The sequence below is a fragment of the Triturus cristatus genome, chromosome 7, assembly GCF_964204655.1.
Source record: "Triturus cristatus chromosome 7, aTriCri1.1, whole genome shotgun sequence".
In the NCBI taxonomy this organism is placed as follows: domain Eukaryota; kingdom Metazoa; phylum Chordata; class Amphibia; order Caudata; family Salamandridae; genus Triturus; species Triturus cristatus.
In genome coordinates, this window is record NC_140590.1 from 1,196,835,410 (window position 1) to 1,196,853,575 (window position 18,166).

Consider the following 18,166-nt stretch of genomic DNA (forward strand, 5'->3'; position numbering starts at 1 on the left):
TTTAAATTCCATGTATTGTTCGTGGGGGTCCTGGGAGACAGCCGTGGTGGTGTGCGTTTCCTGCTTTGTGGTCTGTGTAGGTGGTGGGGTGGGGTCAGTATTATGCATTAATAATAAAGTGTGATGTATAGAGGTAATTTGAACCTATTTTAATCAAAACGAATGTGTCGGACTCTGCCTCCAGTACTCACGGATTCTCTCTGGCCACTGACTCTTGCGCTCTTTTCCCTTCCAGCTCCTGGACGCGGAGGTTCGCGTCGGGATTCAGGTGAGCATTTCAGCTGGCCCTTTAATTCCAGCTCTACCTGTATGGATCTCGCCCCTTGGGGGATCGGTGCTACCATCCGACGAATTAGATAAGAGTCGGCATCCGGAAGGAGTAGGCAGACCCCGGAAGGAGGAAGTGGACGTTTGGAGATCCTGTGAAGAGATGCCGAAGGAACCCAAGCAGACAAGAGGACCCGCGGAACAGCCGTACGAGAAGCCAGGTGGCCAACCAGAGGATGCTGCACCCCGCCACGGCCCTGGAGGGACGTGGCTTGAACGGGTGCGCTTTCGAGTACGGGGATTTGGGAGGGGGCGGAGGTCCGAAGACCAACCGGTCAGGCTTGGACACCAACAGACTCGGCCTGACAGTGCCAGCGTTTTTCAACTGATTCCACTCCCCCTCCGGTGACTGTTTTTCCCCGCTCCCCTCACGCCCTGTGGCCGCAGTGACTCCTCGCTCACGTTCCCCTCCCTTTTTCTCTCGTTAAAACCCCAGAGTATCACACTAACCCTAGTGCTTGTTTTGTTTTTTCCTATCCCGCCCCGAAATATTGACAAGAGGCAGACGACCCGACGGTGTCAAGGAGAAGAGGACACTGATGGGACATTTGTTTTTCCTTACTCACCTTTCTTTACTCCTCGTGCCTTTCAACCTATTGTGATTGGATCGAATAAAAAGAACCTCCTTTGAAAGATGACACCTTGTAGTCCGTGTGATCCCAGTCGCCATACAACACCATGGTACATTAATTTGTAAATTCAAAAAAGTTTGCTAAAATATTATATAATTAAATAATAGTTTTATTTTGAGATGTTTTAACATCACATTATATTTATTCATGTGTTAACTATATTAAATAAATTTATTATATCCTATGTTTTATTTAATGTCCAAACTTCTGTTATTTTCAATGGGATTATTTTGCAGTACCACTGGTTGGCCATGTGTGCTGCTGGACTTACATCAGCTGTGAGCTGGAGTAAGTGACTACTGTTTTGGATCACTTAGTGGCTGTAGTAACTTTAAAAGTAATGTTTTGTGAATAGGAGTGGACTTTTATTTTGTGGATGGATGCATGTCCCTCCAAAAACCCCTTCCTAAATTCCTCATTACTCCTCTCTAAACCTCCCCCCCATTTAGTAGAATGGGCCCCTCTTTCCAGCAACTCCCCGGCCCCTCTCACATTTACTAGTAAGAAGTAAACTTATATGTGTGAGGATCTCCCCATAGAAGAGATAGGAGAGGTGGAGATTAACACTCGTATGTTTGTGAATTTTATTTTGTAATACTTTAGAAGTACTATCGTAGTACTACTAAACCTAAACAAAATACAATTTGTGAATAGGCCCTACAGCCCTTCCTTCAATAAGTATGACTCAGCTTATATGAAAAAGAGTGCAGCTCTTTCAACTACACTGAGTGAGCGAAAGTATATGTCAATGACTGAGGATAACATGTACAATAAGCCTTGGCAAAGCCAAAATGTCTTGGCTCTGGGACCTTTTGGCCAGACGGCTTTACACAATACTGCCCTTCAATGGAGCAAAATACTTTTCCGATACTGTACAGCATCAATAAATAAACAAAAAGTAGAAAAATGGAGCAATGTTTGCATCATTCCGCTAGAAAGCACAATCACAATGAATGAATGAAGTAGCATTTATAAAGCGCATGGCTACCCGGAGGCATCCCAGCGCTAGGGTTGAACCGCAGTAGACTTACATGTGCATGCCTGCGAATGACACGCACCCCATTTTCTTTTATATTTATGTATAGCTCCTAAATGGCAGACACTACTTGGTAAAGTAAAAAAATGAAGATTGTTTTGCGCAAAAGCATAAAAAAGGACCACAGGGGTTAGAGGCAAAGGAGGAGCAGGTGGGGGACTGGTGGTTGTGGGAGATGGGGAAAGTAGGGTATGAGGAAGAGAGCAAACCACAGGTGGGAGAGAGAGTGAGAGAAGGTGCCCTCTTTCTGCACGGTTGCCCCTACTTTTTGCTGAATTGCTGATGTGCTTTGACTGAGTGTGCCCTGAGCTCCTGCTAATCAGGTACCCAGGGCCTATGTTCTTTCCCTAAAACTGCATTGAAGCCTAAACCCAATTGGCATCTCTGGCCACAGGTCAGCCCCTGGTAAATGGTACCATAGGTGCCCAGGGCACTGTGACCAGAGAAGTCCTCCAAGGGCTGCAGCACATATTGTGCCACCCTTAGAGGTCCTGTACCATTACACTCGCACACTGCCTTTGCTGGCTGCGTGTTTTGGTGCAGAACAAAGTAAAGAGTCAACGTGGCACACATCTCTGTGTGCCATGCCTACAACCCACTGCCCTGGCATAGGTCAATCACCCATCTAGCTGGGTGCACTACAACAATGGTGAGGGTACAGGTGCATGAGCGCCATACCCCTACAGTGTCTAAGTCCATTCTTAGACATTTTAAGTGCAGTGCTGCCATTAAGGGTATATGGTGCTGGGAGTTTGTCATTACGAACTCCACAGCACCATAATGGTATCAAGCTTCTCAGCACATTAAACCCACACTGAAGCCAGTGTGGGATTTAGTGAAAAATGCACACAGAGGGCATCTAAGAGATGCCCCCTGAAAACTAACCTACCACTAGTGTCCAGGCTGAGTGGTTGCTTACAGCTGCCACCTCCAGGCATGTTTCTGGACCCCTGGGTCGAGAGCCTGCTGCTCTCTGGGGCCTGAAACAATGCACATCCTGGGACGAGATGCCAAGCCTCCTCCCCCAGGATGGGCAGGGTTCACAAAAGGGAAGCTTCAAAGGCTTGCCACCTTTGTGAGCTTCCCCAGGCAACTTGCTGCTCTCAGCAACTGGTCCCCACTGGTATTGACCCCCACTTTGGGCGGGAGAACCTGCGGGAAAAACAAGCGAGGAAGAGGTGTGCCCACCTCTGTCAACTCCACCCCTCAGGTGGTGGAGGTGAGGTGAAGCACAACTCTCAGTCCACGCCATCTTGCAGATGGAGGGACTCAGCCAACCATGGACAGGCTCATGCCCCCCTCCCACTGGAGGATGCCATAATAGGGGGTGCACCCACCCCAAGGAAGGGACCCATTGGTCCCTAACTTTAACCTACCTGTAACGCAACTAAATCTAGTATTTAGGGGCACCCCTGAACCTTGCTTCCTCAGACAAGAAGAAACTACAAGAAGGACCGAACAGCCATGCAGAAGCTAACAAGAGGAAGACGCCCACTGACTTGGCCCCAGCCCTACCGGCCTGTCTCCCCCCTCAAACCTGCTCCTTTGAAATCCTGGTGTGTCCTGCAGCCAGAAACCTCTGAAACCCTGGAGGACCTGCCTGCCTTCAACCTCAAAGACTTTGTCTCCTGTGAACACCTGTCCCCATCTGCAACCTCTGGCCTTGGCCGGAAACCACGAATCCGCACCCGCCGTCCACGGCCCGAGCTCGAGAGGGCAAACACCACGAGGAGGTCACCCCGGCGATCCTAACCCAAGATCCGGCAACCCCTGACCTGCCTCAACCCTCCAGCTGACGCCTGCAGCCTAAATCCAGAAGGTCCCCCCAACAGCGACCAGGAACTGGTAAGAAGATCCGACCCCAAAAGGCACCCCTGCACCCGACACCCCACAGCCTTGTGTGCCCAAACCGACAGTGCCTAACCAACCCCTAACTTAACTCACCTCTCGAAGTGGTGATCGCACCCAGACGACCTTCCTCCCCAAACCTGCAGTGCCTTTGCAAACTGGAGGTTCCCCATTGGCATCAGCAATGCGACCGATGTTGAAACAGCACCCTGCACCCCGCCGACCTAGTTCCACTGAGGGTGCACCTTTGGTGCTACTTTGTTTCCCCATTTGCCCTGAGTGAAAGTCCAGGAGCTTTGCTCTCACACCCAGGTGGCCGGCTAGTCAGCAGCCACCAACCGGGGGCCCCCTATCCCCCATTGGATAACATTGGGCCTCAGCACTCTGCACCCTGCCGCCCTAGTGCCGCTGAGGGTGTAACAAGAGTGTATCCTTGATCCTGGGGGACCCCTGAGTCTACCCTCAGAACCTCAACTTCCACTACCAAACACTTACCTAAAAACCGATAACACTATTTTCCTCCATAGGATAGCATTGACTGTTTTTCTTGGAAAGGTTTTTAATTGTGGAGTTTGAAAACATAAAGAAATTCTTTAAAATTGCACTAACATGAACGATTTTACTTACCTGTTTACAGGAAATGTCCCAGAGTAGTATCCAGATATACTACTCTGAGTAAGAAAAGTAATCTCAAAAGTAACCTACCTGTAATTTTACTGAAAAGCAAATTCAAGTCTATGTACTGTATTTACAAAGTATTGCATTTCTCCGAAACCATACTGTAAGTCAAAACAAAGTGCATTTACGATTACAAATCCAAACTGTATTACAACTGTATATTTACTGCAAAGTACTTATCACTTACCTATGCCAGGCTTGCTTGGTTCTAGAAAATAAAATAAATAAAAGAATATTTTTATACAAAAACAATTGGCCTGAAATTCAGTCTTTGAGTGTGTGAATTCATTTGCTGACTGATGGTGTACAACAAATGCTTAACACTGTCCTCTGATACTGCCTTACTGCTCGACCACGCTACCACAAATAGAGAGTGAGGTGCTATCTAACTTTACCTCTGCCTACCTTTGTGGTTCCACTGGACACTGTGCACACTATACCTCACTTTGGTATAGTATATACAGAGCCAGCTTCCTACAGAGAGCAATACATAAGGGAAAAGCATATGATGGAGCTGCGGATGAGGGTTGAGAAACATGGAGCACAACGGTTGATAGACAAAGCACTCAAGAGAAAAAACAGCACACAAGGGTGACAGCAACAGGTAGCTGGGTTAAATGCACACAATAGAGCGTGGGGGTGTTGTACATGAGACAGAAACACGGACAGAAGGGTGGGTGTTTTGGAAGGAGCACACAAGGAGAGAGCAGGAAAACAGATGCATTCTTATGGAGGGCTTAATCAAAAAGTAACAAGCAATTGCAGTGTAATCAGTCTTGCATTTGTGAAAGTTAGAGCTATTGGCGTTGTAAATGACAATGTTTTTCTGTCTGCAGTAGAGGGATCATATTTGCATAACACTACTGCCGTTTGTATGACTTTGCAGCACTGGAGAACCAGAAAATAGGGAATAGGTATATGTGACAAGGGAGGGGAGTTGGAAAATGACACAAATGGCAAAAATAAAAAAAATAGGAAAGGAGTTGCTGTAAAGGGTCGGGGATAATGCCTGACAGGAGAGAGAGTGATACCAGAGCAGGATGTGTGTGTGAGACACAGAGAGTGAAAGAGTTTAGAGAGAAGTGTGCGTGAGTGACGGGGAGAAAGGGATGGTTAGAGATGAATGGGGAAGGGGAGAAGGAATTTGAGAGGGAGTGGGAAACAGAGGGTGGTTGTGAGTTTGTAAGGAAGATGGCCGACGTCCCCATCTACTTGGGAGTTATGACCACATCCGCCCAGGTTCTTGGGAGCAAGCACGGTCACATCTTGCTGCTGGTGAAGCGTGCATTATATCCATGACTTACTTCTGCTAACCTGGGTCTATAAAAAGGGTAGATGGGTGGAGTCAGACACATGTCTTGAGGCGTAAGGGCATCAACTGATTTCACAACAAGCCAGTATCCCTGAGAGACTACGAGATCGTTCAGGGAGATGGTGGAATGCCCTGGCAGGCTGGTGCCCCTGCAGGGTCCCTTGTGCGTCGGCAGAGCCTGGGTCCTGGCACAGCACTGGCCGCCTTCCAGAGCTGCTGATAACCCAGACCGTGTGGGTAGGCACAGCCCGGCACCTCTTCCTTTCCACAACTATGTAAAGAACTTCCTTTTAAGAAATGGTTGGTGCCACTTCTGTGCCACTTCACAGCACTGTAGAATACTGGCTTTGCTTTTATTGCTAATGGTACATGAAAGGCCAAGCTGGCTCCTTATTCAAAAACCGCGACCTGATGGCTGTATGCGCATGCATGTGTCAACACCCTGAATTATCTTACTGTCCTCTTTGGAAATTACATAACATGTGAGAGAGTGTCAGCACCACTAGATCCATGTCTGGTGGCTCAGTGGACTAATGCATCCACTGCAGGGGCCTGTGTTTGACCTCATGGTCACAGGTTCAAATCCCGGCGGGTCCACTCAACCTTTCATCCATCGGAGGTCAATAAATTGAGTTGGGTAACAATAAACATCTGTTATTCAGCACCAAGATACCCCGTTTGGGGTGAACGTGCACTTTACAAATATTATGTTGGGGATGGGCTAACATCAGACACACCATGTGACATGGTGCTTGTGCCCCTCCCCCTCTGTCCCAAGCCACTTTGCCTCATTAGCCTCTTGTTAATTGCATCTGGTATGTGTGCTAATTTAACCAATTACGATGATGCCAATACTTTTTCCGCTGCTGGGAGTAAAGATCTGAGAAGCGGTAATACACAAGAGAATATAGGGCGCCCCCTGAAGGAAGGCTACAGGACATGAATATTTGAACAGTGTAAATACATCAAAATAAAATATACAATCAAAGCCGTGTCTAAGAGAGACTGCTCTCCAAGCGAGTGAAGCAACTAGCAGGAATCCGGGACCGAATTGCTGACAATTGTTCAATTAAAAGAAACAGAAATTCAGTTTGAGATGGTAAAGTTCAAGAAGGAATCTGGGCACCACATTTCTTGACACCAGTGAAAAAAGAACAGTTTATTGAAGCATTTTGGCGCCTCTTGAAATATTCTTAAAGTAATGAACAGGCGCCCCCCGCGCCAAGGGAAGGGGCGCCCTTAGCGGCGCCACGGGACTGAGCCTCCTCCAGGGCCCCGGGGCAAGGAAGGGGTGGGCTGGTTGAGGTGATGTCATCCTGAGGCACAGTGAAATGAAACCTAGCAGTAACTAAACTTAGAGAGTATTTAAGGCTGTGTCCTGGAGGGTTTTGTTCTTTGTCCCCTCGGACCTCAGCCTGGTCAAAGGAGCGTCGCCGACAGGAGCGAGGTTTCCGGTTGTCGACGGGCGGATTGTGTTACGGTGGGTTTGGGGGGGGGGGGGGCCGTGGCATAGTTTAGTACTATTCTAGAATGCAATAATATCAAGGTTGCAGGTTCGAGCTAAAGACGGGTCGAAGGAGTGCGGCTCAATTGTCAGAGTGGTCGCCTTTGACCCGGGTTCAAGCTTCAGTCAGGCGGGAGTAAAAGGTCCGCGGGTTATTTATGAACGGTGGTCGGTATATATTTTTTGTACCTTATTGCAGCCGCTTTAGCAAATATCTTGATCGGTATTCGGTATCTTAATTTTACGCAGCTGCTTTGAGACTGTCTCGTGGTAACAGCTATAGTAATCGTCTGTGAATATAAAACAGCTATATACATATATATTTAGGTCAGCGAGTAATATAGCCTCACTTGTTTCTGGGGCCCTTGCAAACTGTATTTCTCAAACGTCGGCGGCCTGCCACACAGTGCAGGGATGTTAAGGGGGCATCATAGGTGCCCCCAGGCCCCATTGCGGAGGCCAGACACTTTCCGACAGCCTTTTCATGTTGGAAAGACCGACATGAAATAGTTGTCGTAAAGTGCCATCATAATCCCCACGGCGGAGCAGAGCCAGGCTCTGCCGTCATTAGGGCATTATGGTGCCTTCCGATGCACCAACGGGCTCTTTGGGCCCATCGGAAGCACCGCGGACAGTCCCTCCACTCAATGCCTCCGCCCGCCGCATCGTAATGCGGCGAGCGGACCGCAGGGGCAGGTGGCCGAAGGACCTCAACCGACCGTCGGTCCTTCCGATATAGTAATCAGCCCCAAAGTGTTTTGCACTTTCACTGTTTAATGTATAGCCGCATACACAAAAATGGACTGATTTGGATAATAAATTGTGCTATATTAAAAAAACAAAACTCTCCGAGTGTGTATCCTATCACCTGAATGTTATCACTGTGGTTTCTTACACAATTTCAAATTCAAGATGCAGGAGGAGCAACATTTAGTGCGGGGAAGGGGCGGGGGAGAATTCTTTGTTTTCAAACCCTGCTGCTGCTAAAGAATATCTCAAGACGAGGAAGAAAGCCAGCATTGACAAGAACGGGACTGAGCGAGGGGTGAAGAAGTTTGGGAATTATTGTTTTAAAGTCTAGAACCGATCTGGTGTAGCCTCTTGTTATAAGGCCAGACGGAGTCTGCCTGGGAGTTGTTCGTGGGTTTAATATATAATTTGAATATAGAAAGATGTGGACCCAGAGAACACTAGAATTGTGTCTGTGCCTGTTTATTACACCACTGCTTGTAAATATTCAACATAATATTTAAACATAAAAACCAAATTACCAAGGCAAACAAGGAAAATCAATAACAATAATAAACGGAAACCTAAAAGTGCACAAATTAATTGAATACATAAACATAACTCAAAAACCAAGCTTGCACCAAGTGAAGTGTACACTTAATTGAAGAAAGGAGAATAAAGCAGGCTACCATCTGGCAGTTTTTTTGTGAAAAAAAAAAAAGATTTAGGGGTCCATTAGGATGGAGGGCGGATGTCTTCCGCCGGGCGGGCGGCAGCAACCGCCGGCGGACATCCGCCCGGCATCAAAGCCCTGAACACCGCCGGTCCGATTAGCATTGCGGTCGCACCGCAGCGGTGTGATTTTCTGCCTGCCACTTTTCTGACGGTTGCAGTCCGCCCGCTTGCCTGGCGTGCGGACCTGGACCGCTACAATTATGGCGGATCAGGGCCAAGCACCGCCACCATAGCGGTCGGGGTGCTTTTCCGCCCGCCATCCTAATGGACCTCTTAGTCTGACTTCCAAATCTAGATGCAGCCTGATTCCATCTCCAGCTTCCTAGCACTACTAAAAGTGTGTGTCTGTGGTGGTGGTGGGGGGAGGGTGGGTGGTGGTGGAAAGGTTAGTTGGTATTCAATTATTAATTTTATGCCATTACTAATGTTAGCACCCACCAAAATGATGACGAGCACTCTTAATATATTTGTGAACGTATACTATTGACAATTGTTGATGCTTAGCCAGTGGCGGCCCATGCAGGTAAGCACGGTGAGGCGGGAAGTGGGGGGGGGCGAAAGTGACAAACGACAAGATAGGGAATGTAAAATAAATATATTATAAAACTACTTACCTTGCGCTCGCCACATCGTCGAGTCGGCAATGCAGCGAGCTCAAGTTAAGTGGTTTTATTTATTTATTTTGCATTCCCAATCCTGTCGCTTGTCACCTTCAAAGCCCCCACCTCACCACGCTTACCTGCACGGGCCGCTACTGTGCTTAGCCCTGGATACATGGCATTGAGCAAAAGGCAAGGTCATTTGAAAAATGTCGTCCTATTATATTTATTGCATACAACTGCTTACCTGTATCACCTGAAAAACACAGAGGCGAAGATTTGAACTTGTGCAGTTCTTCAAGATCTTTAATGGATTCTAACTTCTTTGTATCAGAATACCCTAAAAAAGAAAGTAATAACTGTACAGTCAGTGCCCTGCATAAAATATATGGCCACCCAACTTATTGCAAGACACATTCTGATTGCGCAACACTTTCACTTTTATTAGGAATCTTTCTGTTGACACTGAAAGCAACAGTAACGCAAACCATTACAATATTATGTATTGTTCAGTTCTCAGTCAGTAGTTATATCAAACAGGAGACACGTTCCCACTTCTAAAACTGGAACAGCATGATTACATTTCACTGTTCATTCTCACACGGGACAAAATAAGCTCACGTTTAGATATCTATTTTTTTAAGTATGCAATACGCAAAATAAATAAAAAAACATAATAATAAAGATATGGCCCAAAGGCCCATCTAGGCACACCAGCACTCACATTGAAATGCACTTCTTCTCAGGCAGATGTTCACATGTGGTCAGAAAAACACTTTTTACTGCCTCATACATTGGGCCCGATTCAAAGAACTAACTTAAGACAAAATCCTAAACTTATCACTTTTGGTATTCGCAGAAGGCATTTAGTAGTCGTAAAGTTAGGATTTTGTCTTAAGTCGGTCTTAAGTCGGTCCTACTACTTTTGGTATTCACAGAAGGCATTTAGTAGTAGTAAAGTTAGGATTTTGTCTTAAGACTGTCTTGAAACACAGTCTTGAGACAGTCTTAGGACAAAATCCTAACTTTACTACTACTAAATGCCTTCTGTGAATACCAAAAGTAGTAAGATTAGGATTTTGTCTTAAGTTAATTCTGTGAATCGGGCCCTGAGTATGTAGAAATTACTTTACACAAGGCAATCATTTTTTTCTGTGTATTTTTTAAAGCATAAACCAGACATCACTTGAAATAGAAACAACGCTACAGTGCCATGACTTGTTTTTTCGGGGTGCGGGGCTCTCGCAAGATCAGACAGGTGCGACTTATTTTTCAAGTGCTGCAAAACCCAAAAATGTGTGTCACAAATGCTATAATTTTTTTATAAGTTGTGTGTGGAAAGAAAGCAATTTCATCTATATTTTTTGAGGGTATGAGTTTGCTAAGTCCACCTTAAATCACACACCTGTAGTGTTACTTTTGAAAATGTCCACGTTAAAAGACTTGATGGAGTTGCAGTCCCAGGAATCAGAACTGCAGTTCCTGTGTGTACAATCCACCCACAATTATTTCTTTGTAGCCCTGGAGAAACCACAAATCCTTACAGCCGATTGAAGATGTTTGATTGGTTCCTGAGAATGTATACTTCCATATTCAAATTGTTCTTGACTTTCTTGCACATATTACACTCCTTGCAGTAGATGAGCTCTGCAGTAAAGGAGACTGTATAGTATGTATGATATGTTTTTCCTTTTTGGAGACTCAAAATGTTTTGCTTATTTGCAATGGCATCTGGACAAGACCAGGAGAGGGAAAATCCAGAGGAACATGAGGAGGAGAGAAATGAAGACCTGGAAGAAATTCAGATGAAGGATTCAAGGAAGCAACCTGAATTCATTGTTTGAAAATTGTTAACTATTCTACCTTGAAAAAAATAAATTGTCCTCAAAGGACTTTATGTGCACCTTGTGTGACTGGAAACTGACAAGGGTAGCTGAGGGAAGTACAGCTTTGGAACATCTTTTTCTTGCCAAGCACTGAGATGCTTGTGCATCAAACAGTTAAATGCTGAGAAGAAAGGGGATGCAGGAAAGGCAACTACACCTGCTTTAGCACTGCAAGAGGCCAGCCTTCTTAGACAGAGGTTGCCAAAAGATGCCTTGCAGTAGGAGCAATACAAGATTATTCGTTGATTTGTGACTGTGGGCTTTCATTGCTTGATTTGTGGCAAGGTAATCTCTTATGGAGAGTAAAGTGGGAGAGTGCAGAAAAACTGAATCCTTCTCCGTCAGAAGACAGGTAAATATTTTTTTTAGCAGAAAGTGAGGATGCATACCATACATCAAAATGTAGAAAGATTGTAACTGCAGGAAAACTTGTGAGATAGCTGTAAGTCAGAGGTCTTGCGATCGGAGGCGGACCACCCGCGTGAGTCTCCCGGTCCTGTACAAACTTTCTATTTTTAAGCAAGCCTTTTAAAATTGTGATTTTAAACATACTGTTGTTACCTCTGTGTATTGGGGTGGCAGAGCTGTGTTCAATGCTCTAAAGCGCGCTGGAGAGTTCCTCTCTTCCGCTTATTGTGAGCGCAAGGTCAGCATTCTAGTTGCTGGACCGAGGCGTCTCCCTCCTCCGCTTCAAAGGCGCGTGATGACGCGACCGTGCAGCGGACGCACGCAGCGGGAATGCCGCTGGCGTGCCAAAGGCAAGCCCATCTACGCCCGACAGGGCCCAGGGGCCAGAATCCCTACATCTCCCTCTCCTCATCATTACCACTACTCTCTCTCCCAACTCAGACAGTTCAACAGAACCTTTGACACCTCCTTTGTCCATTCCATCGCACCTGAAAAGTTCCAGGGACATTGCCCCCACTGCCAGTTCAAATTCACCACCGCTTGTTCGAAATCCTCAACACTCTCCGACCATTTCAGAATCATCTTACTTAACTGTAGATCCCTCCCTAAACACACTATGGAGATTTGGATGCTCCTCAAAGACTTCGATCCAGCTGTACTATTCTTGACTGAAACTTGGCTGAATACTAGCTCAGAACCAGACATCATTCAAACCCTCCCCCAAGTCTTCGCAATCCAAAGAGTAGACCGCTTAACCCCTTCCATGCGGGGCAAATTCCGCCGTGGTGCGAGGGGGGCGGGACTGGGTGTGGCGCTCAGGTGCTCAGGACGACTCCCAGTCGGCATAAATCACGGTGGGCGTGTGCTCACGACGGCCGGGAGCCGTCCGAACTCCGCCCACTAATTGATTCGCCCGCACAGGCGGGGAATGTGTCGCGCGTGGGCAGAGCGGCAACGGTCGGACGGCTCCCAGTCGTCATGAGCACATGACTACCGTGACTCATGACGGCCGGGAGCCGTCCTGAGCATGGAAGGGGTTAATAGGCAGAGGTGGCGGGATAGCAGTTATTTATAAAGATAATTACACCTGCCGCCTGCTTGGTAACCCAGTCTCTGACTGCGAAAATGCCCACTTGATCATAGAATTCTCTCCCCTCATATCTTTTACTGGCATCCTCATCTATTGCCCCCCTGGGCCCACTAGGCTCCTTTCACCAATCTATTCTGGAGGCTGCATCTAATCTAGCAAGCTCTTTACCCAATCTCACTCTACTCGGAGACTTTAATCTCCACTTTGATGTTAAATCAGCAGTAAATGCAACTGAGCTTACTAAGGATCTCGCAATGTTTCAACTAATTCAAAGAATCACACAAGCTACCCATGCGAAAGGCCACCTCCTAGACCAAGTGTTCTCTAGTTTAGAAGACCTTCAAGGGTCTGAGCCCTTCCCCCTTCCTTGGACAGACCATTCGCTGATCAACCTCTCCTGGTCCCCGCAACATACCAACCCCCCCCCCCCCAACCCTCCTGGACGCTCGGTCGTCCCTGGTCTAAGCTTCCATTAGAGGAATGGATCCAAGTTCTAGAACAAACTAAACCTAGACCCAATCTCTGCCCTATTATAGCAAATGAAGATTTTCTTAACTGGATAGACCAATCACTGGATTCAGTCCTCCCTAAAACTAAAATAAAAAAGTCAGAAGGGTCCCACAATGCCCCCTGGTTCACCCCCAACCTCAGTGTTCTTAAACAGCAATGTAAAATCAAGGAAAGACAATGGAGGAAAGACTACCTCCCTTCAAAAAAACTTGAATACAGATCTGCTATCCGCAAGTACAAAGCGGAGACTAAAATAGTCCAGGCATCCTACTACGAAGACAGGATTCTAGATGCTCAGAACTCCCCCAGGGAAACCTTCACCATAATCAACAAATTAATCAAATTACCCGCCCCCCGTACAACTCCTGACCCCACTGGTCAACGTTGCAATAAACTAGCGCAATTTTTAACTGACAAAGTTAAAACTATCATCGATTCCCTTCCTCAGAGGAATGACGACCCAGAGCTTCTAATTAATTCAGATCCACCTAACACTATGCCCACTCTCGAATTCTTCCCCCTCTTGTCTCTGGAAACTCTGCTACCCTTGCTGGCTTCCGTAAAGAGTGGATCTCCTAGGGACCCTGTGCCTCTGAATATTTTGAAACAGGCACTCCCTACCCTAGCTCCTAACTTACCACACCTGATCAATACTTCGCACAATACTGGAACGGTCACCCTGAACTGGAAAAAAGCTATGGTCAAGGCCCTACTTAAAAAAAACCAAGCCTAGAGCCTACCGAACTGGGTAACTACCGTCCAATATCCCTCCTTCCCGGAATTAGTAAAGTGACAGAAAAGCTTGTTAATCATATTCTTTCAGACTTTCTCGAAACACATAATCTGCTTCACTCCTCTCAAACAGGATTCCATCCCCACCAGAGCACTGAAACTGCCTTGTTAGCAGTCAGAGGAATGCAAAAAAATTCTCAACTCAGGAGGCTCCACAGCCATTCTCCTCGACCTAAGCGCAGCATTCGACACCGTGAACCACTCGACCCTGATCCAGCGCTTGAGAAATGTCGGTGTCACTGGCACTGTTCTTCAATGGCTACGCTCCTTCTTAGATGGAAGAACCTTCCAGGTCTTTGAGGAGAATGTTCTATCCAAACCGGCCACCTTAGCCAGCGGGGTCCCACAGTCCCACAGGGCTCCTTGCTTAGCCCGACACTTTTCAATGAGTACATGTCCCCCCTGGCTGCCATCATAGCCCCCTCGGGAATCCGCATAGTGACCTATGCAGACGACACACAACTAGTGGTCGCCCTCAACCACTCGGACTCCAACTCTAACAGGCTCCGTTCTGGTCTAGAAGAAATCTCTAAATGGATGGACTTATCCCAGCTCAAACTCAACGGTGGAAAAACTGAGATTATGGTACTAGGTAACCCACGCTGCTTCCAACCCCACCTTATGTGGCCACCCAGCATGGGCCCTCCTCTCTCCCCCAAAACCGAGATCAAGAGTCTGGGTATCTGGCTGGACCAGGACCTGAACTTCAAGACTCAGGCCAGGAAGACAGCAGCCACTTGTTTTGGCCTGCTCAGAATGGCTTGAAAAATTCTCCCCCTTCTTCCCGCCCCAGCAAAAAAGGTTACGATACAATCCCTCATACTTTCAAGGCTGGACTACGGGAACGCTCTTTATCTAGGCTCCCCCTCATCTGTTATCTCCAAACTTCAGTTAGTCCAGAACAGCGCAGCCAGATTATTAACAGGGACCTCTAACAGACAATCGGCTAAACCCTCAATCCGCTCCCTTCACTGGCTCCCCGTGCTGGAACGTATCAAGTTCAAGACTTTGTATTGCGCATAAAACTCTGCTGGGGACGGGCCCTCCCATTAACTCATCCCTGATCAGCCCCTACAAAGCCAACAGGGAACTTAGATCTGACGAATTGCATTTCGCCAAGGTACCCAGAATAAAAAGGTCCAGAAGCGGCGGTCGGCTCTTTTCCTATAATGCCCCCAAGCTCTGGAACTCCCTCCCACTTCAACTACGCACAAATTTCAATCACATAACTTTTCGCAAACCACTAAAGACGCTGCGATTTCCTTAGTCTGCTTCTCTTTCTTGATCAGTCTATAGCGCTGGGACACTCCCGGGTAGCCATGCGCTCTACAAATGCCATTTCATTCAAACTAGGGGAGCGGACCCCCGGGGGCTGGTGGGGGCCTTAATTGATCATAGGTGTCGCCAGGCTATGGCCAAAAGAAGCATCATGCTGAGAACAGTGCTCTGACCAGAATGTATGTTTGGCTATCATGCGTTTGATTGCATTATTTAAAATAGGTAACTGAACTTAACTGCAATATGTACAAAAGTGGAATGTTATGTGGTGAGGGGGGTTAGTCTTCACCATGTGTCATTATCACAATACCCCAAAGATGGTCCTTTGATTCACACTAATAAATCCTTAACTCAGTCCTGGCAGATTGGCAAAGAGCAGTCAGGCTTTACTAGGGGAACATGTGAAAAGCATTTCAGAGTCTACTACAGACAAGAAACCCTTGGGTCTAAGAAAATGCAACTGCTATAAGGGAATACCTAGCTTAAAAAAGGGGGGTGGGGGTCATCATTGGGAATCTCCTCATACCGTGATGCCTAGTCACGGTAAGGGCTACAACCCCCCCGCCCCAAGAAGGAGGAGCTCAGGGATGTTTTCATATGTAAAGGAAGGTATACTAAATACTACAGTGATTAGCCCAAAGTAGTGAGGGCAGCAGAGCAAGTGAAAGTGATAATAAAACAGGGTACACAATGACCCTTTATTGATGCGTCTCTGGGCAAGGATTCAAAACAGGGCACTCGCGGGACCCAAATATACTCGCAGCCAGTGTTGACGCTTCACCATACCAGTGCTTAAAAGGTCCTGGCTGGCCTCTAGGTTCTTATTTGCCCTTTTCATGTACTTTGCCATGCGTGACCACAGGCCCATAATCCGCAGTGTCCTGCTTGAGCTCTTTGAGAGGCCTCTCCCATCCTTCCCTTACAAGACTTCCCTCACAGAATGGCAAACATAAGTTCAAAAGGGCTGAATCCAACCCCCCTTTGTGACATCTCTCTGTTGGCAAACAGGAGGCAAGGTAACAGGACATCCTATCTCTTTCTGAGTTTTTCAGAAAGGCCCATTATCATGGTTTTCATGCTTCTGTTGAACCTTTCAACTAAAGCACTTTGAGGGTGAAGGGGATAGTGAACCTGTAGCTCACTCCACATTCATTCCACATAGCTTTCAAATATGCAGACATGAAATGTGTCCCTCTATCTGAGACCACCTCTTTAAGAAGCCCAACCCTGGTGAAAATGCCCAGGAAGGCCTTTGCCACTGCAGGAGCAGTTGCAGTCCTGAGGGAAATTGCATCTGGATATCTTGTGGCATGGTCCAATACCATTAAGATAAATCTATTTTGCAGATGCTGTCTGAGGGTCAAGGGGATCAACTATGTCAATCCTTATCTCAAAGGGAGTCCCAACTGCAGGTAGTAGAATTAGGGGAGCCTTTGGTTGTGAGCCTGTCTTGCCACTGGCTTGACACACAGCCACTCATGGAGACCTAGCATTTCTGCATGAGTCTTCCTCTCCATTTCTGGCCATGCATACGTCTCAGGATCATTTCCCAGCCGACACGCCACTGGGATGGCAGGGGATACAACCACCTCCTTGGGGCCAGTAACCCCTCCCCACTCTAAGCTTACCAAGGCCATTGGATGGAGCTTAGACTCATTGTCAGCACTGGTAACCTGGTGACTGACACCAGACAACATGTGGTCTGGGGAAACCAGTATGGCTGGCACCATAATGGCACTAGCACTTGTATCCTCAGAGCCTCTACTTCAGCCCCATTGATCTTTGGCCTTTGTCTATACTTCTCCGGGCTTGCAGTCAAGACAGCCAGGCTTCAATATCCACCCCACCCAGGGACCTAAAGTAGCCTCTGTGTAACCTCTGGCCTCTCCAGAGTACACTTCTACCCCCACTCCTATGCTAGCCAATCCCTTGGATTGTCCATCACTGGGGGACTTTTTGGAGCATGCTGCATCTCTTCCTATGACCTGCCTGATGACAGTCATGACAAAAGCCAGAAACATTTGCTGGATCCCAGTTCTAACCTTTGTACCCTTTGCCTTTGGACTGGGAGAAGTCTTGGGGCCCACCCTCATAAAAAATATTTTGGGGGCTTTAGAGAACTCCTTGTTATATGTTTTGTTGCTCACCTCTTTTCCCTGCTGAGAAGCCTGTAAACCCTTTTCCTGGTCACCTCCACCATGTGTCTTCCTAGACACCCTGCCGCTGACCCATTGTCCGCCATCTTTCCCTGTTCTCTGGGAGAAGACAACTTAGAATCCATCAAATGCTGACACAATTTCTCTGTGGTACAATTAGTTAAAATGTGTTCTTTTTATAATCAAATTATATAGCCCATCATAAGAGTTCACCTCATTGCCTTTTGTCCAGCCTGCCAATGCTTTAACTGTAGAGTCCACAAAGTTCAGCCATGTCTGGTTTTGACCTTTATGGGTGTCTCTGAACTCTGAAATCACCGGGGAGGAGAGCTGGATACCAGTAGGTGATGAAACGGAAGGCGCACCTTGATGAAGGTTTGACTACAGGGCCTTTCCCTTTATCCTCCCTCCCATGAAGTGCGTAGGGTGAAGGCTGTGGGGTACAGAGGACCCCCAGGTAGTGGAGTGTGACAAATGTCACCCCACGTTTGGACTACTTAAACCACAGTGTTGGTAAGAGTGGAGCCCTAGTATATATTTTAAATGTAGGTCGGGACGAATGCCATGTACCACTGTTGACACCAGGCAGAAATATGTTGACCAGAACTCTTACGGTGAGGGGTTAACTTTCCCCATGTCACCGTTC

The 18,166-nt window shown here is 47.1% G+C and overlaps 1 protein-coding gene across 3 annotated transcripts in view; it reads right to left on the reverse strand.

The window, feature by feature from the left end:
- Positions 1–18,166, reverse strand: part of LOC146811589 (uncharacterized) — a 256,867-nt gene that overhangs the window by 23,214 nt on the left and 215,487 nt on the right. For 2 of the 3 annotated variants that reach the window (XM_085618574.1, XM_085618576.1), the window contains exons 9-10: positions 9,648–9,740; positions 4,709–4,729 (exon numbers count right to left, since the gene is read on the reverse strand). In XM_085618574.1, coding sequence (XP_085474700.1) covers positions 4,709–4,729; positions 9,648–9,740 — 114 coding nt within the window. The remainder of the gene's footprint in view (positions 1–4,708; positions 4,730–9,647; positions 9,741–18,166) is intronic. The other variant, XM_085618575.1, reaches the window with a different exon arrangement.